Source organism: Drosophila navojoa, chromosome 2 (genome assembly GCF_054131105.1).
Source record: "Drosophila navojoa isolate 15081-1374.11 chromosome 2, UAZ_NAV_1.0, whole genome shotgun sequence".
NCBI classification, from domain to species: Eukaryota; Metazoa; Arthropoda; class Insecta; order Diptera; family Drosophilidae; genus Drosophila; species Drosophila navojoa.
The window spans coordinates 3,793,651-3,819,579 of record NC_142890.1 but is presented as its reverse complement, the minus strand read 5'-3'; the positions used below and the strand labels follow the sequence as shown (position 1 = coordinate 3,819,579).

General features: G+C 41.3%; 3 protein-coding genes and 2 non-coding genes across 5 annotated transcripts; 3 read left to right on the top strand and 2 right to left on the bottom strand.

The window, feature by feature from the left end:
• Positions 1-4,190: 4,190 nt before the first annotated feature.
• On the top strand, positions 4,191-4,263 carry TRNAR-ACG (transfer RNA arginine (anticodon ACG)). Its single transcript has one exon. It is a non-coding gene; the product is annotated as a tRNA-Arg (tRNA).
• A 436-nt stretch (positions 4,264-4,699) lies between these two features.
• On the top strand, positions 4,700-4,773 carry TRNAN-GUU (transfer RNA asparagine (anticodon GUU)). The gene has a single exon. It is a non-coding gene; the product is annotated as a tRNA-Asn (tRNA).
• A 14,407-nt stretch (positions 4,774-19,180) lies between these two features.
• Positions 19,181-21,665, bottom strand: Arl8 (ADP-ribosylation factor-like protein 8). Its single transcript, XM_018112954.3, has 4 exons — positions 21,364-21,665; positions 20,315-20,469; positions 20,084-20,245; positions 19,181-20,023 (listed from the first exon to the last, which is right to left on the bottom strand). Exons 1-4 carry the CDS (start codon positions 21,484-21,486, stop codon positions 19,903-19,905), a joined length of 561 nt encoding a protein of 186 aa, XP_017968443.1. The 5' UTR covers positions 21,487-21,665; the 3' UTR covers positions 19,181-19,902.
• Positions 21,666-21,792: 127 nt separating this feature from the next.
• On the top strand, positions 21,793-22,980 carry LOC108659839 (pre-mRNA-splicing factor ISY1 homolog). Its single transcript, XM_018112953.3, has 4 exons — positions 21,793-21,951; positions 22,013-22,035; positions 22,099-22,259; positions 22,316-22,980. Exons 1-4 carry the CDS (start codon positions 21,949-21,951, stop codon positions 22,945-22,947), a joined length of 819 nt encoding a protein of 272 aa, XP_017968442.1. The 5' UTR covers positions 21,793-21,948; the 3' UTR covers positions 22,948-22,980.
• A 113-nt stretch (positions 22,981-23,093) lies between these two features.
• Positions 23,094-25,475, bottom strand: LOC108659833 (putative ATP-dependent RNA helicase DDX43). The gene is made up of 4 exons (XM_018112947.3): positions 24,809-25,475; positions 24,243-24,751; positions 23,554-24,189; positions 23,094-23,494 (listed from the first exon to the last, which is right to left on the bottom strand). The coding sequence occupies exons 1-4, from the start codon at positions 25,406-25,408 to the stop codon at positions 23,197-23,199; spliced, it is 2,043 nt and encodes a 680-aa protein (XP_017968436.1). The 5' UTR covers positions 25,409-25,475; the 3' UTR covers positions 23,094-23,196.
• Positions 25,476-25,929: the final 454 nt, after the last annotated feature.

The window sequence follows — 25,929 nt, the reverse complement described above, 5'->3', positions numbered from 1 at the left end:
TTACGGTGGATACTTGACATACATAACGACATAATGTTAGTCCTGACTAAATATAATCCATATGTGCTCTAACGAAAAGTTGTTCATGGAATTCTATTGTGAATTGTAGACTCATTTTGTATCTTGTACAGCACAGCTTTGCTTAGCTATGTATATAAGTATATGTATACACAATATACACATTATATACGTATAATCCCATTTATATACATATATGTATGTATGTTGAAAACAAAAGCAGCAATGGCAACAATTATTTGGTCATGCATTAACTAATTAGTGGTAGTGGCAACAGCATTTCGATAACACGCTTACGGCCTCCACGTTGCCCTCCACTGTTCCCAGTTGGCTGCTCCCCATCTCCGGTCTCCCGTCACCCGTATCCCGCTTCCCGCTCCTTCAGCTGCTGCTCATCCTTTTGACTCTTGTCTCTGCCAGGGCCATGGTTTGTGCGCTCGTGCGTTTTGGCTGCAGTGTTATCTGATTGGAAATGTATGCCCAACAATGGCGAAACACACAACACGCACAGAGAGAGAAGAGAGAGAAGAGAGAGAGAGAGAGAAAGGGAGAGAGCAACAGAGAGTGAGAGCAAACAAACAAAATGCTTCTTTAGATGATTAACTATGATAGGACTCTGTGACCAGTGGTCCAAAAGAATATCGATACATTTGTTAGATTTAAATGGATTTTAATATGGTCAACGCCTGAGCTGCATAGCAATTTAATTAGCCGCTTGGCTGTTGTGGTATTATCAGGCAAAGCCATTATATAATGTGACACAAATACAAACACACAAATATATATATAGAGAGAGAGAGAATCGTATATATATATAATATATAGATGGCTTGTGCATGCCATTTTATCGTACTGCATCAGTGGCAAAGCTCATCAATGCTGCTGCCCAGGCAGCTGTTAAATGTAATTGCTTTTCTATGAATGTGCAGCAGTGTGTGTAGGTGTACGAGTGTCTATGTGTGTGTGTCTATGTGTGTGTGTGCTGTTTGTCTATTCATTAATTTTACAATGACAGCAACAATTTCAATTAAATTTCAGCTTACATTTGGAAATTGGGCCTTTGCTGGCAGCGATTGGACACAGGCGATAGAGCAACAACAGCAACAACAACAACTGCAACAACAACTGCAACTGCAGCTCCTCTTTCTAATTAGAATTATCCTAATGAAATTAAATTGTGTGTGCATTATTAATTATTTAAATTGCATTCGCTCGAACATATTGCAGCCAGCAATTACCAAATACAATTGCAATTGCAATTGCAATATGCATTACGCATGCAATTTGAACACTATCATAATTTAAATTCTTTTTGTTTTCGATTTCGATTAGGCAAAACAATTTCGTTTCTCAGCTAATTTGATTAAATTAAGCCCAAATGCCAACTGTCTGTAATGTGACAGGCCGAGGGCCAAAGTAACCAAGCGTAGCCCCATATCAAATGCTTAATGGCAACGGCCATGTCAATTCGTGGCATATTAAATAGGAAAATTGGCATTGGCCATTGCACAGATATTAGTTTCCGAGCTGTAGCGAGTCGTTCGAGTCCAGGTCCAGGTCCAGCTTGTCCGGCTCCGGTTGTCCGTGTGTCCTTGGTCCATTGCCTTGTAGGCCTATGCAGACCCCATCATCAGCATGTTGCTCGAGAGTTTGCCTATCTCGGAGTGCGATCAATTTGTCGCTTGATTGTGCGCTGCATGCAATTGTGAGAGAGAGAGAGGGAGGGAGGGAGGGAGGTAGGCAGAGAGTGGAACTGCGTTTAGCCAGAGTCTGCAGCTGTTGACAACGCATTGGCCATATTTGTGTATTATTGTTATAAGGCCGCCAGCAAATATGACAAAGGCACATAAATTCGGTAGCGCCCAAAAGCAACTTTGCCAGCCAATGCCAGCCTAAAAACCTGATGCACATAAATAAGCAACAGAGGCAGCAGCAGCAGCAGCAACAGCAGCAAAACGAACAGCAGCAACAAGACAAAACTCAAATGTTGCCCGTGTGTCTGGCAGTTTGACTGTGTCGTCATCGGCAGCAGCAGCAGCAGCCGCAGCCGCAGCTACAACATGGCTAAAGTGTCAAATTTCACGCAACATGATGCGCTAAATGTTGCCAGCAACTGTGCAACAACAACAACAGCAACTGTTGTTGCTGTTCAGAATCCTTCTCGTTTAGCAGTTGCATGTTTATTGTAAATATTATGAAATGTTGCGAACTGAGCTGCTGCTGCTCCAGCACCAACTCCTGCTCCAACTCCTGCTCCAGCTGCAGCTCGACTGGGCAATTTATTGATGCAACACGATAAATGCGCCACAAGCATGCTGCCCCAGCACAGCCGCAGGCATAAATAACATATTCCAAGAAATTAAGCCAAAACGAATTATTGTTTTCGACAAGATTTCCGTTGTAATTACCCAAGTCCAGGTGATAAGCGTGCAACACCTTGGCAAGTGTAAAACACTCGAGATGATTAGATGCAGATACCAACAGCAACAACAACAGCAGCAGGAGCAGCAGCGGCAGCAGCGTACTTTCATCATCATTAGGTGCAATGGCCAGAGCAACAATATCATCGATTACCTTTGACAGGCGATAAGTGGCTTCGATCTGCGCCTCTCATGTGAAACAATAGCACATAGTTTTCTTATATATACATAAGTATACTTTACTCCTTTTAGCCATGGCTTTTTCAGACCTGTGGACAACATTAACCTGTTAACCCAAACTGACGGCGGCCAGGTCCCCGAGCAACAGCGGCAACTGGTGTCGCCTACTTTTTGGTGGTGCTCCGACTCGTTGCCTCGTCGCACTCCGCTCGCTGCTAGCTGCTTTCCGTTTAGTGGTGCAGTCCATGAATAATGCGCGCCCACAGCTCAATAAATTTTCACTCCTTTCGCCACAGATCGAGTCGATGTGGCAGCTTGGCTAAAACAAAAACAACAACAACGAAAATTCACACATCTTGTGCAGGTCTCGCAGTCGCAGCAGTCGCCACTCGACGCCACAGCAGGGAGGAGCTCGGCTTAGCTCCGTTGGTATGATTCATTTGAGCTGCAGTCGCAACAGCCGCACACACATAAATGATACCAACAACAGCAACAGCAACAACAACAGCATAAAAGCCATTTAAAGGAATTCTCCCAAAGTTAGAAGCCAGACACGATCAGGACCCGGACTCTACATGGCCAGCCGTATACAGACTTACAAACACTCAAAGCCTTAAGGAAAAGCATCGCAGACTGCTTGGGGTCTCTCTCTCCCCGGTTGTCCGCCCGCTGCAGCTCGTCGCGCTGCCACTTTGCCAGTTCGCCAGTTGCCAGTTGCAGTTGCGCGATTTCATTTCCTCTTCGCGCTGTGTGCGCCCACAATTGTCGAGAGATTAGAGTGGCTGTAATTCCACAGCTCCAACAACAAAAACAACAACAAAGACGACAACGACGAAGACGACGACGACGACGTCGACCATGCCGATTGGATTCTCTGCCAGCAGCAGCAGTGGCGGTCGCCACCGCCGCCACCACGACGAAGATGATGACGATGCGGTTGATTTCGAGCTTATCACGTTCACAGGAGACTGCAAGACGCTGCACAAGTTTACACGAAGTTGCCAGAGCTTCAGATCATGATAAACATTAATGGTTACAGTTTGCAGCTAAGGCAAGCTAAAAAGCGCTATGAATTAATCTAAAAATATTATTTAAAAGGTAATATAAACTTTACTAAACATTTATTCATTAACTGCATAAGCAGAAAATAGTAACCACAAATAAACACCTCAAAAACTGAGAGCAATCGAGGCAAACGCTGATATATTACATCTGAGAACAGTGCTGCCACAGCAATAATTCAATTCGAGAACAGTTGTCGTATGCAAATACACCTAACTGAGAACAGTAAACAAAACTAAGAATAGCTTCAAAGCACAGCGAACAATAGGCATAAGCATGCGTGATATCAGAGAACTAAGAACAGTTAACTAGAAACAACTGTGTATAGAAAAACCGGAATATGCTCTTAATTCAATATTCATTAAACTTAATGAGAAACAATAAAATAGTATGCAAATAAGCTCGTTAAACACACACGACACGGCAACAACAACGAGAAATCATGAATAAGCATTTCATGTTATTTAGAGCAATATTTTTGTAGAGAAGAAAGCGTCCGTAGTATCAAGCGGTCCTGTGGCGCAATGGATAACGCGTCTGACTACGGATCAGAAGATTCCAGGTTCGACTCCTGGCAGGATCGAATTTTTTGAACATTTTTTATAATTTTTACAATTAATTTGGTTTAATAAAAATAGTTAAGCATTTCCAGTTTTACTGTTTTCATGAATATTTTATGCAATAAATTGTATTATTAAATAATAATGTACATGCAAATGTGAGCCAAATGCTGATGAGCAAAAGCACACTTCATACAGTATTATTATTATTTGTATACGAAATATTGATAAGAAATATAATCTGTATAAAAATATAATATATATTTGTAAATATGTTCATAAATTTTAAATGTATTTTAAAAGATAACGAAAACAATCCAGAGTTATTGAATTGATAAGAAATAGATAAGACTACAAAAAATACGTAACTATGAAAGTAAATTCGTTTTGGTTTGCTTTATTAATTTATATTTATAGTTTCGGCCTAATGTTTGATATTTTGCCGGTGTGAGATCAGCGGCCTCCGTGGCGCAATCGGTTAGCGCGTTCGGCTGTTAACCGAAAGGTTGGTGGTTCGAGTCCACCCGGGGGCGGAAACAAACTTTTTTTATTTTAAATTAAAAAATTTTTTTTTAAATTTGTATACACAAATCGACATCGTGTAAACATGGAACACGCTCTGGGCGACCATCTGTGGTGTCTGTGTGTCTATGTCTAACAATGGCCACCACAATGGCAGCGGGGCAACCTCGACTGGGCTATGCGATTGCGCTCTGTTGTTGTGTGGAGGGAGCTTTTCTTAGTTACTTAGTTGGAACCCATCTGGCTGGCAATGGCAACTCAGGGGGATCGACACACACACACGCTTAGTTGCTCTCCATCTCTCTGTCGCTCACTCTCTCTTTCTCTCCCTCTCTGTTGCATTGCATAAGAGAAATATTTGTGCAATTTGATTTCGCAGAATTGCGAATTCGCTGGAATGAATTCCCGATGCCGCCCGCTCGCTGCCTCCCTCTTCCCGTCACGCCCCCTGCAGCCCACCTCTTGTGCACTGCCATGCGGCTTATGCGCATTATGATTATGATGATACCAACTACTTTGTTGTGGCGATTGTTGTTGTTGTTGTTGGCCCGTTGTCTGTGTGTTGTTTTCGCCTTGTTTGCTGGTTTGTTAGCCGCTCGCTGCGATTATTGTTGAAATTCTATGCAGTCAGCGAAGTCATGACCACAGCGGCGGGCAATAGAAAACTGAGGGAAATTCAGCGGAAAACTTATGCGGCGTGCGCGCCAACGTCTATGCCACGACTCCAGCTCCAACTTCAACTGCAACTTCAACTGCAGCAACTGCACTCCACTCGTTCAAGCCTAAACCGAGATCAACATGGCCAGATTGTGTTTGCAATCATTACAGCCGGCGATGATTGCCAACGACCACGACTGCCCCACTGTGGATCAACGGCGTTTGCGTGGCCTGTGTTGGTGGGTGCCGATTTGTATTTGATTGGGTGGCATATAATTTGTACAAAATGTGTGTCCCTGCCCCTGTCCCCGCAACTGCCAGCCACGGCCGCTCTCTTCTCTTAGTCAACTTGGCTCATCCAGCTGCAGCAAATGTTTCTGAAGGCAAAAAGTCATTAGCAAATGTGAACGCAGAAACATTTAAAATTACATTATGACAAATAAATTTTGTAGGCCATTCGTTTTACACCCTCGTAACAGCGAGCGGACGCAGAAATACTTATATATATATATGTATATATAAATGCGTTTGCTGTAATTTAAATGCAAGTGTAGGACACTCAAGGTCTGAGCGACAATTTGGCCCAAATGCAGAGGCGAGGGGCCCACGAAATGAAATGGAAAACGTGTACAAAAAACCGAACCCAAAACCGAAAACTAAAAAACTGACCAGGGCCGTGCCCGGCCCGGGTACCAGGCCAAGTCGAGTCGGGCCTGCGCTGGCGGCTAGCAAAATGAGGCGCTTATCTAAATCTTCATAGTTGGCTAAGCGCGGCTGGACTGTTACTCCTTGGCTTGGCTCTGTTCCTTTGGCTTGTTTCGTTTTTAATTGCAGCGCCGAAACGTGAGCGAAATGTAACCAAAAATGCAATTGCCTGCACAGTTTCATTCTCGTATGTTGTTGTTGTTGCTGCTGCTGCTGCTGCTGCTGTATTTTTTGGTCATTCGTGCAGCGTTCCTTTGCCTGAGCGCGCCGACTTCCCCACCCCCTTCGCCGGACGATGAGCGCGTGAACATAGCTAGCAGGTCTTGTCATCGAAACATGTAATTATGCCACTTTGCGTCCAAACTCATTTACAATATGCGTAGCAACATGTTGCCAGCCGCATGTTGCGCTAGCTGCAGAATGTTGCTGGGGGCGCATAATTGTCGCCTCACGTGCGATAGCCGCATTTTGTGCGGCCAAAAACGCTGTCATTCTCAATGCACAACATGACAATTAAATGGGCGACTGAACCCTGGCGACATGCAACAACACAAAATCTGCCAATTGCAACTAGCAACTTGCAACTCGCATTCTTGACAATGGCCTTAATTAGGGCCGTTATGAGCCATAAAACCAAACGCGACTCTCACGCGATATGCATCGCCAGCCCAGAGACCAGAGCCCATAACTCTTAACTAACTCAAACATAGTTAATACAGTATTTGCCCAGTCTCTCTCTCTCTCTCTCTCTCTCTCACTCCCACCCACTCTCCCAATCGCTGTCTCTGTGCATCGTAAAACCCTTTTGCTCAAAAATTGCCAACTCAATTACATGGCTGAATGCACAGTAAATTGCCAAATCAAGAAAATAGCTGAAGAAAATAAATAGCCAAAGGCAAAACGCATAAATCCAGAGACAAGCAAATTCTACAGGCTCTCTCTGCTTGCTTGGTTGTCCTCTAAGCTTAGCTCCTATCCTGTCTGGCTGTTCGCTTGTCCGGCTGCGAGTGTCCAGCTTTCAGTTTAGCGATAAACAAACATAAAACTTGACGTTATTCGTTCGTTGTCGCACAGCTCAACTGGCACAATACTTATTTATTTAGCTACACTTGTCAGATATGCCAGCCACGCCCACACCCACACCCACGCCCCTGGCAAGACAACGTCCGTAACGCAATTGAAAAGTAAATGTAGCTAAGCTAGATTTTTTTCTCTACTTTTTCTTCTTCCTTTTTCCGCTGCCATCAAGTGGCAAAAATTGTGTTTTATTGACCCGGATTAGTGCAGAAATATGGTAAGGGATGCGGTCTCTTGGCCAGCTATGATAAAGGACAACGCCTGATGGCCAAAGGGTTGACCGTTGGCAATTTATTTACACGTGCCTCGGCTTCGGGCCGGGATTTGCCTGCATTTGATTCGATTTGATGCGATTTTTTACGGCGCCTCGTAAACTCCCGCACTCGCACTCGCACTCGCAATCCAAATCAATTTCGAGTATGCCAAATGCCAGCTCTACGGCTAAGCTGGCTTAGCTTGGCCAAGCTAGCCCAGCTAGCCAAGCTGTAAGCTGCAATTAAGGCAGCAGATTTATGCGGCCCACCTACGGCGGTGTGGCGGCTATCGCTGCCCGTCAGCCGGTTGTCCGTCGCTGGTGAGGGGCGTGGCACGCAGCTCATTTCTTATTAAATATATTGGCTAACAATTAAAATAGCATTTAGATGGAAATCGTAGCGTGCAAATTAATAACAATTTATTGGCGCACTTCCAACAGATTCTCATACCCAATAGAAGTGCAGTGCATAGGTTTCTGTTTGCATATGTAATTATAGAGAAAGATAAGCTGAGAAATCTTCTGTTTTTATTTATATAATTATTCAGTTTAGCTAGTAAATATTAGAGTCTATTGATTGTTTCTCTGTGTGATATCTGCTGCTGTTAAACATCTTTTCATCTGTCTGATGTATATCATATCATATGTATATTTATATGTATGTTTAAATATATCTATATCTTTTAAAGTCTCACTTTTTGATCTTCCCACAGCAGCTGAAATCAGCTGAGACATCTTCAATATATTTGATTTTGCTTCACATCCCAATTAGCATATGTACATCAAAAATTCATATTTGTTGGGTTTATTAAGTGAAACCATATACGAATATGAGTATTGATGTGCATATTTTATATTTGAATGTATATTTGATGTTACCTAAGCCTATATAAATATCTGTTTATCTAGCCAAATCTACGTATTTCGATTTTTTAATGTTTTTAACTTATGACTCGCATGGCTCATCAGGAATTTCATTCTTTTGAGAGCTTGGTATAAATTTATATTTATTATTATTTTATCTACAATATAACACTACATATAAAAATATATTAAATTCGCAAACACTACATACATATAACTTGTATAATATGTAATTTTTTTTATAACTTTATTATTTATATTTAACCTTTTTACAAACACATTTGAGTTGTATAAACTATTTCACTTAAATCATTAAACCTTAGAGTTGAAAGATCTGATAAAAATTTTATAAAATTTAAAATACAATAGAAGCTTATTTTATATCATAAGTAGTTCAAGCTTATTGTCCAATGTTTCATTAAAAATGTATATATAATTTATATTTAATATTAGAATATATTATATATGAGTATGAATATAATATATATTAATATTAGAAACTAATGAACTTGAAACTGTATATTTTTTCTATTTTTTAGAAGCATTTTCTCTCCAAGATCCAAAGCTGATAAAGCATGCTGAAATAAGATTTTATAATTATTTATAAGTCTAAAAGACTGTGGAGTTATGCATAAGCTATCAAAACTGAATAGAAAGAAAGAAAAGTCGAGGAGTGAAACATATATTCTATTTGTATATACGTAATAAGTATTACGTATAAATTGTATCAATTAGTTTAATATATAAAATTATCTAATGGTATATACACATAGGCACTTATATAAGTAATATGCAAATATAAATTTATATAATTCCATATATATGAAAGTAATTTCAAATGCCCTCAAAATCTCCCGGCGCTTCGTTTCGGGGTAACTGTTCTTATGGCACACAGTCGAATTGTAGATTTTTCGCACGCTGGCCGCAAGCGCAAAGCGGATCAATTGCCCAAAAGATCAATTGCCAATTGACAAACAACAATGCAAACAAAACAAAAACGAGGGGAAAAATAAAATGAGAGCAGAAGCAATTGCAACTGGGAATTGCAACCACTTGAAAGCGGCTCAGTTCATTAGCCAATCAGGCGTTAAATCGCTGTACAAATCAAAGCGAGCCACAATTGCAGCATTCCATTTCGACTCGCTCACTCACTCACTCCCTTCTCTCTCCTCTCTCTCTCTCTCTTTGCGCCTCTCTCTGCTTTGGCTGTCAGTCAAGCGCATAACGAGAAATTCGTTAATCCGCTAGGCGCAGCAGGGCTTAGGATGAAATCGGGAGACAGTCAACATTCCTAAGCTGGTTTTTGTGGCGGGGCTCATTTAATTACATTTCTCTGTTTGCTCTCGCTCACGCTCTCTGTGTGTGTGTGCGTGTGTGTGTGCGTGTGTCTTTGTGCTGCATTTGGATGCACCTTGCACATTTATTTTATTTTATTTTTTGGCGGCTTCTTGGCCACTTGGCACGCGCTGCATTTTTATTGCTTCATCAGCATCAGGAGCTGAGGCAGCGGCAGGAGCCGGGTGCAGCGGCAGCCTTCGAGCAGGTGCAATTCCGTGCGAGCCAAATTGCAACTGAAATTTGTAATTCATGTTTCCGCAGCGTGCCAACATATAACAACAACAGCAACAACAACAACGACACCAATAACAACAACCACAAATATGAAGAAGCCGCAACTAATATAAAACAATAAAAGGGAAAGCGAAGGGAAGCGCATTTCCTATACACTCACCAAAATTACATATGCATTTAGTTAAATAAATCATTAAAATTGTTGTATCATTGCATTTTCAAAATAACACACAATTTGTATTTGAGTATGGAAATGTTGTTGTAGCATGTTGTATATATAAAAATAATTTTATTTGTATTTATATATTTGTATTTATATATTTATTTTAGAATTATAAATGCATTTCCAATATGCAATGTACCATAAGCGACAAGTCTGCAAAATTCTATTAATCTATTCCAAGACCGTTTAAGAACTCTATTAATAATACAAATTAATATAACGAAAATAAATGTGTATATATTTTTATACCCTGAACCCATTGAAAATGAGAAATCATTAGTAACTAACAGGGAAAATTAATAAAAAATTATGTATGCGTAAATTTTTATAAAAAAAAAACTTTTTTAATCAAAAACATTTTTTTTTTTTTAAGAAAAATTATAAAATATATTTATTTATTTATTTTAATTCAAAAATGTAAACAGATAACAAAAGTTGTATTAAAAACAGAAGATTATGAAATTATATGGTTGAAGACTAATATAATTATAAATTTTGGTTAAAAAATTCTTTAAAATTATTTAGTATTTGTTCAATTTAATAAGGTGAATCTTCGTCCATAAAATTAGTATTTAGTATTATTTATTTAGTATTTGTTTAATTTAATAAGGTGAATCTTCGTCCATAAAATTTGTTTAATTTTGTGTTTAATTGTGTGCACATTTTTAAGAATCTTTCCTATTAAGCATGTTGTCCTCAATTACTAAAAACTAGTTACTAGACTGAGCCACGCTTAGGTACGTTACGTATTAAGGTCAGCGAGAACTTTTGCATTATAATTTGTTTACTAACTAAGGTATTTTAGTAATATATTATATAATCATATAATCATCTTAAGATCCTAAAGATACAAAACTAGAAATGCATTTTAATCATGGCTCATAGATAGAGATCACACAGAGATTCCTAAATTAATGATTTTATATATATATAAAAAAAAACTATAATGCCTTAGATGATAAGATCAGGAATTTCAAATATTTCTGAGAGATCTCTCTTCCCTCCAAAACTCTCTAATCCAAAACTAGACGATGAGCCATTAAGACTTATTGTAAGCGTATTGAGAGATGTTTTGACACCATCATTAACAAGCCAGGACTCTGAGCAATCTGTGCTGCAGCCAGGCAAACAGCAGCCGCTACAGTTAAGCCAAAGCAGGAGTCGAAATCGGAGTCGGAATCGGAGCCAGTCCATAGACAAGCTGTTGCATAGTCGACGACGCTGATTGGCCAAAAGGCGGAGCCAGCACGAAAGCGAGTTGTTGTTGCGCATAAATTATGGCACCAAGCTAGCGACTGGGATTGGTGCAACGCAGCTACTGCAACAGCAACAGCAGCAGCAACAGCAGCAGCAACAGCAGCGAGTGAGTGCAGCATCCCACAAGACAAGATCTGTGGCGAGCAAAAAATCAGGTTTTACCTTGGCCAGGCCAGGCAGCCAAACACCGAGCCAGCATTTTGAACTAGCGCTCAAATTAGTTGGTTCGCTTTGCGGCTGACATGTTTATTACAACAAGGAGACAGACTGAGGGACGTAGACTGAGCAGACATAAATCGAAATGTTCGTCAAGATCGATTCGGTTCGTGTACAATAGAAATTCAATTAAAATTGACATTTTTTTATTATTATTTTTTTTTTTGCCGATGAACTTATGCAAATGCGCTGCAATCACGAGTCCATCGCGCTGGCCTCTCGTCTAGCATATTTATGGCCAAAAAGCAGAAATTTATTATATTTTATAATGTAACAAATGGCACGACGCGTCGTCCCGGTCTATAGGGATATACCTAAGTCTGTACGTGCGCGGCTGCAGCTACGGCTCTGGCTCTGGCTCTGACTCTGGCTCTGAGTGCATTCAACTCTGGCATCGATAACGAAAGCAATTTGTTAACGAAAGGAAATCCCAACAAAGTATGTGAAAATAATAACAGGCAGGCCGGCCAAACATAACAAAAACAACAACATTCAACTAAACCAGAAAGCAACAACAACAACGACAACAACAACGACAACAAGAGCAGCAGCAGCTACAATATGTTGGCAACGTTTAAAGTAGCCTAAAGCAGCTTGATTAATTTTATGAGCGATCAGCCGTTAAGTTCAGCGCACATGAAATTTTCGCGATATTAATCTAGCATTAAGCATACGCCCCGTAGCCGCACCACCCCCTCACACACACACACACCACGCCTATACCTCGTACTGGCCGTTGCCAGGCCTGTGCGAAAGGTAAATACTCATTAGCGAACTCCTTTTTCGGTTTTCACAACTTTGGCGCTGGCGGCACTCACTGCAGCGCTTGATCTTGATGCAATTAATAAAATACAACAAAAATTACCAAAAATAAGAATGAAGGTGGTAACTAAAGGATTGTAGACGACGTGTTGAGACCCTACCTTAGTGAGTTGTGCGTGGCAGATTTAGTTTGGACAGTTTTTAGCACTTACTTTCAGTTTGGTGAATCTCTTGTTAAAGATCTTAGAAGAACTTTTGGCTTGGGAGATTTGCTTAAAGGATGTATGTATATCAAAGTTCCATTTGAACATGGTATGCATTGGGTGATAGTTGAGATTTGGTATGCCCGAAAGCTCTTGCTCCGTTTATCCCACTCTCCATTTTTCCGTCTCTCCTTCTGTCATTCTCTTTCTCAAAATATCGATGTCTTTCTATCTGCTTATCTCTTTCGTTAATTCTCGCTCACCTTATCATCCTCTCCCTCTCTCTCTATCTCACTCTCAGTCTCTCTCTCTCTCTCTCTCTCTCTCTCTCTCTCTCTCTCTCTCACTCTCTCTCCATCTCTCTGTCTATCTTTCAGCTTCCCTTTCGCTAACTTTCTGTTCCTCTTTCCTAAACTTCATGATCCGATCCACCCAACATTGATATATTCACATTGCTATTCATATACATTTACATAAATACCTTTCACGTATGTAAGACTCAATCGAGTATACCCGCTTTGGCAGAGCATATCAGCATATCGGGCATTGCATGACTTGGCACGCATCTCCGGAAGCAATTGGCAAGCCAAGTGCGGCCCGGAGTAAGGGTGAAATATATTTTGGGCTAAGGCAGCGCTTAACTACGGTAAGGCAACTGATCAGCTGCAGCGATTATGATTTTATGGCACACACACACACACACACACACACACACACACACACGCATACATATTGGCCACTGGCCATGCCCATTTCGTTAACCGCCCACCCCATTGGCCAGACCACACAGCTGGGCCGTTCATCACACTGACAGCTACTCGTCGCCGGGCTGTGGAATCTGCCTTGTAAATTGACAGGCGCAATTGAATGCGAAGCCACAAAATTGGATAATTTCCCATTGACAATCGACAATACGTTGGCTCCCTTATCCAAATTGACTGCAGCTTGATAAATGCGTTGCGCAAAACGTTTCCCAGGAGCCCGGAGACGGAGCACTTGCCTTGGCTCGCCAAGACAATGCCAGCTCGAGTGCATTGTCAAGCGCGGCGATATGCAAAATAAATTTCACTTCCGAAATCCTTTTTGCAAGAAGGAGCAGGAGGAGCTGGAGGAGCTGGTCCTAAACTGGCTCAGAGTCGGCCTCGTCTGGCTCTGCGGTTGTTCGGCCGCTTGTTTTACATATGTCCCGCACCTTGGCCGATCGCCCGCACCAGTTAGCAGAGCCCAATAAAAGGGCCAAGAATAAAAGGGGCCAAAACAAGCAACAAAAAAAAACAAAAACAAAACCGGGCAGTAGCTGAAGGGGCCATTGTCGTAAATCGCGCAGCCAAGGCGCATCCATTTGAATTGATTGCATATTGAGTACAGAATTTTTGGTGGCTCGTCAAGGTGGGTGAAGACCACCGAAAATGTTGCAATTAATTGTTGCACAATGCGCTTTGTTGGCTATTTAGTTGTCGTTCGCATTATGGCAGCAGCCGCTGGCCGCTGGCCGCAAACAGTAGCCAAAGAGATTTCGCTCTTGGCCTGGGCTTGTCTCGCATCAGGCCAACTTTGATTTGCATATATTTTCGGTTTTAATTAGTTAACAAGCTGCTTTCGTTTGTTGTTGTTGTTGTTGTTGCGATTGCATGTTGAACCACGACGCATATCGTAGATGCTGCAGGTATCTACAGTCACAGTCGCAGTCAGACTCGAAGTCGCAGTTGCTACCAGCAACAGTTGCTGTTGTTGCATGCAGCAGCAGCACCAAGTCTTCGTCCTCCACAGTCAAGAGCACAGCGAACAGCGAATGTATAAAATCAAACACGATTTTTAGCAGTTTTCAATTCCCGGAAATCTTGTACGATATGTTGCACCAACTGCGACTGGGCTATGGCTCGGCTGTGGATTGTTTTGTGGCCGAGAAGAGCTCCAGATACGATTCCAGTATCGTGCAAATGTTTCATTATTTAACTGATTTCAACACACACAGAGAGAGAGAGAGAGAGAGAGAGAGAGGGATAGATAGACACAGTCGGATCTTATTGGGCATCGAAGGGCTGCTGGGAATGCGAGTGTGAAATAAGGCGACAAGACAAACTTCAGCTCGCGAAAAAATACCAACAAAAATTCCAAGATGTTGTCATCAATTAAAGTGGCAGCAGATGCAGTCGCCGAGTCGCCCGAGTCACACCTGAGCACTTTATTAGCGCAGCCAGAGCTAGAGAGCTGCGGCGATGCGAGCAATTGCTGCGTGAATTATGGTTCACCTATGGCCTAGTGCTAAAGCAAATGGCGCGCTCGATAAGGCACAATAAATCAAGAGGGTGAGAGAGGGGGAGACTGAGAGAGGGGGAGCGTGAGAGAGGCAGAGCGAATGTAGGTGGAAATCAAGCTTAGGCGGGCCAACTTGGCCAATTCGGCTGAAAAGACAGCGAGACAAACTTATTTGCATTTGGCTGGTTGTCAGGCCAGGTTGTTGTCAGCGTATCCTGTTGTTGTTGTTGTTGGCGATATTTGCTACTGACAGCCCAAAAAACATGAAAATTGTTGCCCACGAGTCTGCCAAGTACGCGCCGGCACAGTCCCAGCTCCAGCTTCAGCTTCAGCTCGAGTTCGACTCGAGTCTCTGCCTTTTGTTCATCTTGTTAAGGCTTGAACTTTATGCCTGCTGCTGCTGCTGCTGCGGCTGCCTCTTGTTTGGGCTTATTGTTTTAGCCAGCATTTCGTTTGTTTTAGTGGCTGCAATTCCAGGAACTTTTCAGGTGGCATAGCCTCCTGGCCAGACACACTTTTGCTGGACCCCACAGCGCTGCTGCTGCTGCTCTCCACTCCTTCTTCCTCTTCGCATTTAGTTTTGTTTGTACTTTTTGTTGGCTGCCCACTGCGCTAGCAATTAAAATATATTTCGATATGGGCACTGATATGCCTAAGCATTGCTTTGACATTGGCTAATTAATATATTATGTATTAATATAGTGCTTGCGCCGCGGCACATTTATGGTCAACACTCCCCCCGAGCAGCAACATTTGGCTCTGACGGCTTTATATCAAAGGAGTCACGCGGCCGACCGACAGACGAACGGACGGCGGTAGACTCCGAGCCTGGCCCTCGCCTTCTGCGGCGCATACAAATGATCGCGTTCCCGTTGCTGCAAAAATATTTAAATGTTTATTTATTTGCCAACATCAAAAACATATACATATATATATATGTATGTATATATATATTTTTCTCTTTACATTTTTGGGCATGTTTTAATGTCATTATATAATCAGCACAAGTCGCACAAATTGCTAAAGCAACATGAGGTAGGAAGAGTTATTTGCGGCATGCAGAAGCATTTATACTCTCGTAGGCTTACGTACGATCGATTGTTGCAGTTATGTATGAAATCTAATTACCTGATGAGGCGTAGTGAAGATCAACTCTATAGTTTGAGTTAAAAGCTGAAAACTAATTAAGTCTCTCAGATGACTAATGCTGATGCCAGTCGTCAATCCATCCATTTAAGATCTTCATGTAGTTTTCGACTGATTATGTTCTATATAAATGACTGTTTCTTCCAGATTTGCGATAGCACATACTATGGATCGTATATGTAGACAATGGGAGCAGAGTAAGTCCCTAAGATGACACAGTTGATTGAGGCACATTCAAAAACTAAAAGGGTTTGTAAAGTAAATATAGGTTATAAAACTTCATAGACCGTAAAAATGGATGATTGATCTATATAAAGAACTATATATAGATCAATAATTAATTTTTACGGACTATATATGTATGTTATATAGATATCATTTGAATGACTTAGAACTTAGTTTAGACTAATTATTGTAGAGTCTGGTTATAACGACGGACCGTCGTAATGCCTGGTAGTCGCTGTAAGCGTATAAATCTGCTCATATATCATTTGGTTACCAGAATTTTCGTCGCAATGACCGTACGAACAGTATAAGCGGAATCGCAATAGCCGGATTCTATTGTATATAGAATTTAAAGCTTATAGACATTATTCTCCTACCGTACTATTGTTAATTTCAAACAAAACAATTTCCATTGAATAAGTTATAGTTTTTAAGTAGAAAAGAATAATATGTCCTGTACTCTTATATGAAAAAAAAAAAAAAAAAAACACAACATTTTTGTATACCGTAAATTGATTAATGTTTTCCATATAAATAAAAATAAACAAATAATAGAGTAAAAAGATGGTCAGATGCTTGATGAAAAACTGAGAAAGAAAACATAAAAAATAAATATATAAACATTATACCAAACAATACAAAATTAATACAAAATATTTTAACTTATAGAATAGTATATGGAATAATCCCAAAGCAGCACGTCTAACTTAGGTGTGTTAAAAAATGTAAAAAATAATAATTAAATTAAGTGCATATAAAAATTAAATCACTAACAATAATATATCATATAAAAATATATATCCATTTAAAAATATATTCCCTTCTATGTTGCATCTTTGAAGAGAAAACTCTAGTGCCTCTTGCTAGAGTATAGATTATAATAACATTAAGAATTTCTGATTTTAGTTTAGTTTCTTTTCTTTTTTCCTGTATTTATTTACTTCTATTTTTTATGGCCCGAAAACATAATTGAAACTTAGTTTTCTGTTAGTTTCTTAGCGTAAAACATTAGCGAGCTGTTTTTGTTATGTTTATGAAAATTTATGAGCTTGTCGCAAGCTCAAAGCACGAGCACAAGCGAAGCTGGCAGCGCGAACAACGGACAGCGGACAACGGACAGTGGACACGTTGCTGTCGTTGTCGTTGTAGTTGTCGTTGTAGTTGTCGTTGTTGTGGTTTGCTCAAGTTATGGCCAAGTTATGTTATGTGGCTTGTGGCGAGTCGAGCTGTAAGATCTTTATCGGCGCACTGTTAATTTCCAGCATTTAAAAGTGTAATTAACTCAATTTGATGACCAAACAAAAGACTTAGGCAGCGAACTTGCTGGCTGCACGCTGCGCTCCCAAAAGGAAGCAGGAAGCAGCCCAAGCAGCCCGCAGGCATGAGAATATTTTCATATGAGTCACTCGAGTCACTCGGCTCGTGTCCCAACTGAAACTGCACTGGCCAGAGCCACAGTCACAATCGGAGTCGCAGTCACAGTCGGAGCTGGAGCTGGAGCCAGCACTTGACACGTATTCCTGGAACACAGCCTTTGCGCACAGAATTCGTAATTAGGCCCGTCTTGTCCTCTGTCTGGCTTGCGCTAAGGGCTCTGGTTAGAAGAGTATTTATGCGTTCATATTCAATCGCATCGATCAATTGCCCACTTGCTCTCCGACAACTGGGTGGCCAGAGCAGAGACCATCCGACTACCAGTCTTGTGCAGCGCCTCAAATGCGACTATAAATTATTTTCAGTGTACGCCGCTCAGCATGTCTGATGAGCCAGGCTCTGGCTATGGCACTGGCACTGGCGAGCGCATATTGTCATTTGTCATTGATTCATGGGTCTACATTAGCATTATGCATCATAGTCTTATCACAACCGACCCATCACCTGTGCGCATAGAAAATATATAATATTTTTTCTATATCGAAAGCAGGTACATAGGGAAAATCTTAAAAAGGAAACTATTTAGAGGATCTTAAGGAAACTTTTTGGATAATCTCTGTTAGAGTACCTTTTAAGATAATAAGATAGTCTTAAGAAAGTATCTATTTAGACTATCCTATGAAAATATTTTGATTAGAAAAAATATTTGGAAAATTTGTATTAAGGAAATCTTTTCAAAATTCTTTGTGGAGAAACTTTTTCAAAAACATTTTTAAAATCATTTCAGAAACTATTTAAAAAATTAAATAACTGAAAATATTTAATATATATATTTTAAAATATTATTTCATATTGCTATTATAAATTGAGCCCTAAAACCTTATTAAACTGAAGAGTTTGAAATTCAGCCCGAAAAACAGTGAATGAAATTAAAAATTGTTCTCAAATCTAAAGATGTGCATGCGCCTCTAGTAATCTATTCCTAGTCACAAAGGTTTTATCTAAGTCTAAGGCATATATACCCCACATATGCGTAGTGGGGTATACTCAATTTCTACCCATGCAAACGCATTTGGTATTGCATACTTTAGGGATCAGTGGAAAACACAATACAATATTTTATTCTCGAAATAGTTTCAGTTGCGCCAGTTCTCACACAATGCGTGCCCTATGGTTTCGCTTCCGCTTTTATAATAGTCTTTATTAGTTTTGCTTTGTTCGCTTCTTGTGGGCGTCTCCCTTTTTCAGTTAGATTAATGTAGTTTATAATTGAAATAGATTATTAAAATATATCAAAATATTGTACATAAGCATAATTCAACTGTGAGTGTGTGTGAGTGTATGTGTGTGTGTGTGGGTGTGCTAAGGAGATGTCATACAGTAAGCGTGCCGGCGCTTGCTTAAACATAGATCAATGATACAGGCAAATCGGAATATGCATTTATCTTACACTGGTATCAATTGTTATTGTTTTTTAAATATTATTGTTTAATAGTTATACATTGTTTTGGTTGTTGTTGTTGTTTAGCAATGGCATACAAACATTCTATTACTTAATTTTTCTTGTTGTTGCACGCATTTACATACATAGATACATAATTAGTTTGAAACGTCTTTTTATCTTGTTTCTAAATTTTCGCTAAGCAAAAACATAAACTATTTAGGTAAATCATAATTTGTATTTGTATTTCGTTTATTTCTATATATGTATGTATATATATGGGCCTATATATATATATAATGATAATAAAAAATCAATAATTTTATATAATCACACCAATAAAACACTAAACATAAGCCTAACTATTGCTGATACAAGCAACAAATAGAGACACCAAATTTAACGGCTGTATGAGGTGAACGCACAATATGCAAAATACTTTGCGATTTCTCGCTGTGTACAAGGGAAATATGTATATACGTGTATGTGTGTCTCTCTGTTTGTGTGTGTGTGTGTGTGTGTGTGTGTAGTTGTTTGTGTTGTGTTTATAGTTGCCACTTTTATACAGAATCGGTTGGCTATTTTTCATTAGTCCTGTCACATTTTTGAACTACAATTCGAGATATTTGGTCCTAACGAGGAGCACCCCCAACACGACGTCTCAGCCCAAACACAAATTCCTTAGACAAACACACATGCTAACAATCATAACGAGCCATCGCCACAGCTTTAGCTTAGCTTCGAATTATACTCATACAACAATTAACAGTCTACATCAAATTAATATACTGCAAATGAAGTTACTTGATCAATGTGTTTGCGAGAGAGTGCATTAAATTTCGTGTGTGTGTGTGTGTGTGTGTGTGTGTGAGTTGGTTTGTGTGTGTGTAAATGTTAAGCTATAATCTAACGACTTTGGCTTTTCGAATGCTGAATTAACCACTGCAGCGTTATATCGATGTTGTCCTTTTCCTTACACGAAATACTATAACAACAGATTTCACGATCCTGTATGCTGGACAGATTCCTGCAAAAAAAACGAATCTTTGCTTAGTTATAGAATTGGCTGGAAATCAACTCAAATTACATTCGCTCAATAAGCCCAGTCTCATCAAGCGCTCCAGGAAGATCACGTTTGTTGCCCAGGACGAGCACTGGAATGCCATTTAATTGCGGTTTATCTAGCAGCGAATGCAGCTCATTGCGGGACGCTTCCAATTTTTCCAAATCAGCCGCATCGACCATATAACTGAAATGCAATATGAGCAAATGAGTCAGATATGGATGCTGTGGGTAGCTTATAGCGGATGAGTCTTACACAATTGCATTGACGCCACGACAGTAACGCTCCCACATGGAACGAAAACGTGGCTGGCCTCCGATATCCCAGACCTTGATGGTTACATTGCCTTTGGTTATTTTGCGCATATTGAAACCAACTGTCGGTATCATATCTTCAGCAAACTGGCCGGACTGAGAATTTAAGAGGGTAAAAGATATTTATAATTAGAACTAGCATAAGATAGACTTATAGTACATATAAAACAGATAAAGTCTTGTTTAAGGTGGGATCTAAGAGCATGCAAAGTTTCCTCACTTTTGAAAGATTTCTTCAAAAAGTTTCGTATTTATATTACATGGTCTTTCTATAGATGTTCCACTGTGGTAGATTAATCAACTCCTATTGAAAACTCAGGCAAGCCAGACCTTACTTTATATCAAGAACCACCCCAAGGCAGTTTCGATTCTCTGAAATGTCTCGGGGCATGTGGTTTCAGTTTCACTTAGCTTAAGAATTATATTTAGTTGAAGCCACATGACTCATAGCAATAGCAACAACAATAACAACAATAGAATATTTTCATATTTGCAGTCAGATTTGGAGCTCGAGGTGGAAATTATCACTGAATTGGGTTTCTGGGATAGGCAAACGACTCTAGAGCGCTGATAATGCTGTCATTCGAGCAAATAACACATATTGATTAGCGCGAGACACAATAAAAATATGTTCTAAATGAAGTTAACTGTGACAGTGCGAAACGACAGAACGTAAAAATATAGTTGATAACTGACTGCATGACGTTTCCTTCCTTCTTGTTCTTCTTCTGCTTCTGTTTCGTTTTTGTTTTCTTGTCGAAACAAAGAGAAATCAATAGCAAACAGCAAAGCAACAACAGCGCTCGATTTGTCATTTACCGTCTCTTGCTCCTGTCTATGGGTTATTTGATTCCTTCCCTGACTCTGGTATTGCCATAGCCTGCGGCACGCTGCTCTTTTGACCCCTGACCAACCGCTTAAAAGCTGGCGCCGCCCCATTTACACTCACCAAAGCAAACGAAAGGTTTTTTTCGGGGAAAAAATACTCACTGCAATAACATTGACGAATGTGGTTTTGCCAGAGAATTGGAGACCGACAAGCGTCAGTTCCATCTCCTCTTTCCAGAAGATGCTCTTGAACCAGTCCAGAATCCTGTTGATAAGCGCCAACATCTTTATTCTGTTTTGTTAATTGCTTTTCCTTTTTTCTTTGCAAATAAATGGCGTATGCGAAACAGCAGTGATATTGTATCGGAACAAATGTAATCGAACTACTGAACAAATGAACGATGAACAATATTGCTAGTTTATTTCGTTCGTTACTTGGTAAATGTTTTAATTGTTTTTATTCGAATGTCTTCGAGTTTTTATGCATAATCGACCGAAATTAATACTATAAAATTTATTATCTCCTGTCGAGTAGAAGTTTGTCTGCTAAGCTCGAACACTGAGCAAGGCCTGATGAGTAACTTAACAGCTGAGACGGCTGCAGTCCGAAAACAAAACCAGCTGTTATTTAACAGCAATACCAGCTTACAATAATCGATGTTAATAATGTATCGAATCGTGGTGACTGCCGATTCATAGCTGTTATCCACGAGCCACCACAAATAGAAATATAAACAATCTATAAAAATGGTAAGTAAACGTTTTCTTAGTTAAATTATTTGATTTATATATTAAAACTGATTAATTGCAGGCAAGAAATGCAGAGAAGGCTATGTAAGTATAGTATATATTGGAACTATGATCGTATTTTATTTACATATCTCTCTATGCCGGCAGGACAACTTTGGCGCGTTGGCGAGCCGCCAAGGAAGTCGAATCAGGTGAAAAGGAGCGCCGGCCTTACCTAGCCTCGGAGTGCCATGAACTGCCAAAGTGTGAAAAGTTTCGCCTGGAGATTATACGTGAAATATCCAAGAAAGTTGCACAAATTCAAAATGGTAAAAAATTACAGTGACACGTGAAGTAACGGAACATAATCAAATATATTTTCCAGCTGGTTTGGGTGAATTCCGAATTCGCGATCTGAACGATGAAATCAACAAGCTGCTGCGTGAGAAACGGCACTGGGAGAATCAGATATCAGCGCTGGGCGGTCCACACTATCGTCGGTATGGCCCCAAAATGTTCGATGCCGAAGGCCGCGAGGTGCCGGGCAATCGAGGCTACAAATACTTTGGAGCTGCCAAAGATTTGCCTGGCGTGCGAGAGCTGTTCGAACAGGATCCACCGCCGCCGCCGCGCAAAACTCGTGCCGAGCTGATGAAGGACATCGACGCCGAGTACTATGGCTATCGCGACGACGAGGACGGCGTGCTTATACCGCTGGAGGAGAAGATTGAGCGGATCGCTCTGCAGAAAGCCGTGCAGGAATGGCGTGAGAAAATGGCACGCGATGGCCGCATCATCGACGACGAGGAGGACGACGACGAAATCTATCCGCTCTCTGGCCCGGCGCGCGAAGCAGCCGAAGATGCCAAAGCACGCGCAGCTGAAAATGATCCACACGGACTGCTCGCCCCGCGCTTCACTGCCCACGTGCCCGTGCCCACGCAGCAGGACGTGCAGGAGGCGCTGCTGCGAAAGCGCAAACAGGAACTGCTGCAAAAATACACAGACGAAAATTAAGAAAACATTTACAATACATTTCTCATTTACATATATTTAATGTAGTTTTCTTTTTGATTTGCTTTGAAAATATTGAAACCCTCGAATTTTGGGTTAGATTTCGCAACTCTTTAAATTTCATAATTGATAAAAACGAGAAAAAGAACATGTAACTAAAGAATATTCGATCGCTTCAATGCGTTGTCCTAATTTGTTTGCTCAAACAAAAATCGTTGTTGCCTCCGGGCATAATGTAAATTGTAGTCCGATTTAATATCGAGCCCGTGGACCCCTAGACCGGCCACCGCCAAGGTTACGTCCACCTCTAGTGCCCCCTTCGGTTGCTCGACGTTGTTTCATATCTGAAAATCGCTTAGACATACGGCGCAGCTCCTCAGGCACCTCCTGCTGAGCCTCCTCCAGAATATCAATCAGCTCTTTGGCCACGCCCCAGTCCTCACGTGTGACGAAGCTAATGGATGTACCCTGACGACCGGCTCTGCCCGTGCGACCGACACGATGCACATACTCCTCTATGTTGCGTGGGAAGTCATAATTGATGACATGCCTAAAGAGCAGACAAAATGTCATAAAATGAATCAACTAGAATATACTAAATACACCCACGATACGTCCTCAATGTCCAGACCGCGTGAGGCGACATCCGTGGCAATTAGAATGCGCACCAAGCCCGACTTAATGTCCGCTATAGCTTGCTCCCGGTCGCACTGCTCCCGACTTCCGTGTATGCACTGTGTGGAATATCCACGCAGACTCAAATCGCTGGACAGATCGTCGGCACGTGCCTTCCGCCCGCAGAACACAATGATCTTGTCCGACTTGCTCATGTTGTCCAAAAACTTGCAAAGCACATGAAACTTATCCTTGTCATCCTGCAGTATCTCAATCACCTGTTTGACGGAATGCGTAGCAGCCAGATCCAGTGAGCCGACGCACACCTGTATCGGATTTTTCATATAGCTTTGGGTCAGGCGACGAACACCCGGCGGCCAGGTGGCCGATGTCATAATGGTTTGCCTATCCGGCCGTATGTCCAGCAGCACCTTTCGTATCTGCGGCTCAAAGCCCATGTCCAGCATGCGATCGGCTTCGTCCAGCACCAGATAGGTAATGGTTGATATATCGATGACGCCGGACTGCACCAGATCATTCAAGCGTCCAGGCGTACAGATGATTATCTCAGCACCTCGTTCCACATCCGAAATTTGCATCTTGCGACTGCCGCCGCCATAGACGCAAACGCTAATCAAAGGAAACAAAATCAAAATGGGATCGACTTTCGGGTTCCCACTTACGCTTTCATGTTGCGAAAGGAATACTTCTTCACCTCCATTTCGATCTGGAGGGCCAGTTCTCGCGTGGGCGCCAAGACCAGGACATTTGCACCACCTCGTGTACCACGCGGCGTGCTCTGGTATTCGGTGTGGATCATGCCAGGCAGCAGAAAGGCGAGCGTCTTTCCTGTGCCCGTTTGGGCAATGCCAATCATGTCGTGACCCTGAAGCAGAATGGGCCAGGCTTGCGATTGTATGGGCGAAGGCTTCGTGAATCCCTGCTTCAGTATTTCGGCCAGCAAATCGGGGTACTCGGCAAAGCATTGCTCGAACTTCCATACAGGATTCGGTATGGGCGCACACACTTCGCCCTCCTGCATCTCGAAGACATGCGAAACACTGATGTTGTTATTCTCCAGGCGCAGCTGCGCTACCTCCGCCTCGGACAGGTTAGCCACCTCGGGACACTCCTTGTAGAAATTTTTGGTCAACGGTGGACATTTCGCCCAACGTTTGGCCTGAGCAATTTCCTGTTGAATTGTGAAGTTTTAAATTGGCCTTTACGTTATACACTTAATTATCCTTACTGAGGCCTTGTTCAGTGCCTCCCAATCTATGGTGCCCGTCAAGTCGCCATCGTCGTCTTTTGATGAGGATGGCGCAAAGTCATAAGTACTTTTTCCTCCACCATAACTTGTATGGCTCGATCGGTCTCTTCTGTCCTCATATCGGCCAGACTTTCCGCCACCAGAGCGTCCATAGTCGGACTGACCATAGGAGTGGCCATAACTGCCACGCTTCGACGTGTGGCCATAGTCACCGCCATCGCTTTGCATCTGCCAGCTTATCTCGTCTAACGCTTTTCTAACGTTACCTTTCTCACTGCCTGAGACTGTGACCGTCTGTGCGCGCTTATCTACATCGACCCGAACTGAGAAATCTTGTTGAATTCGCGTTATATTGGAGCCACCCCGACCGATTACGCGGCCCATCATATCTGAAGAGATGTTCAGCGAAAAGCTGTAAGCGTGCTCTGCGTTTCCCCGAGAGTTCCCGTTTTTACGGCTGCCGCCATTGCCCGATCGACGACCACGAGAGTAATAATCATTATTCTTATTGTATGTAGATTCAGCGTATTTTGTTGGTTTCTCAACGTAGTTGGGGTCATCCCAATCTAATTCGGACATTTCACAAGAGAACGCAACGATTAAACTTGCTATTGGAATAACTGCAGAGTCAGCGGAAAAACGGTAAATTTTTTTAGTATTGGTGATAAAATGGCGCAACTTATTTCGCATGAATCGAGTACGCAAAGGCGTAGTGCCACACAAATTATATAGGTTAGTGAAAATGATTAGCAGATGCGCTGCAAATAATTTAATTTATATATGTACTTACAATTGATGTTCACTTCACCTACAATTTTCTGGTGCCTCAATTTGATCAAAGCACAAACCAAATAAAGCAAATCAAACGAGCGCCCACAACGAAAATGAGCCAGACTGCCAATGTCAGATCACATACTGACCAGGGCTGCACTTAGGCAGGTTTCAACACTATTTACAATGATGCGATATCACTGACCAGTGGCGATATACAATAGTTTTAATTTGGCGCCAAATTTTCTATTCAAATAAAAGTCGTTTGGTATTTTTTTTTGGTTACGTTTTTATGTTTTCTATTACGGGTTACACTTCTTGGGTGTAGA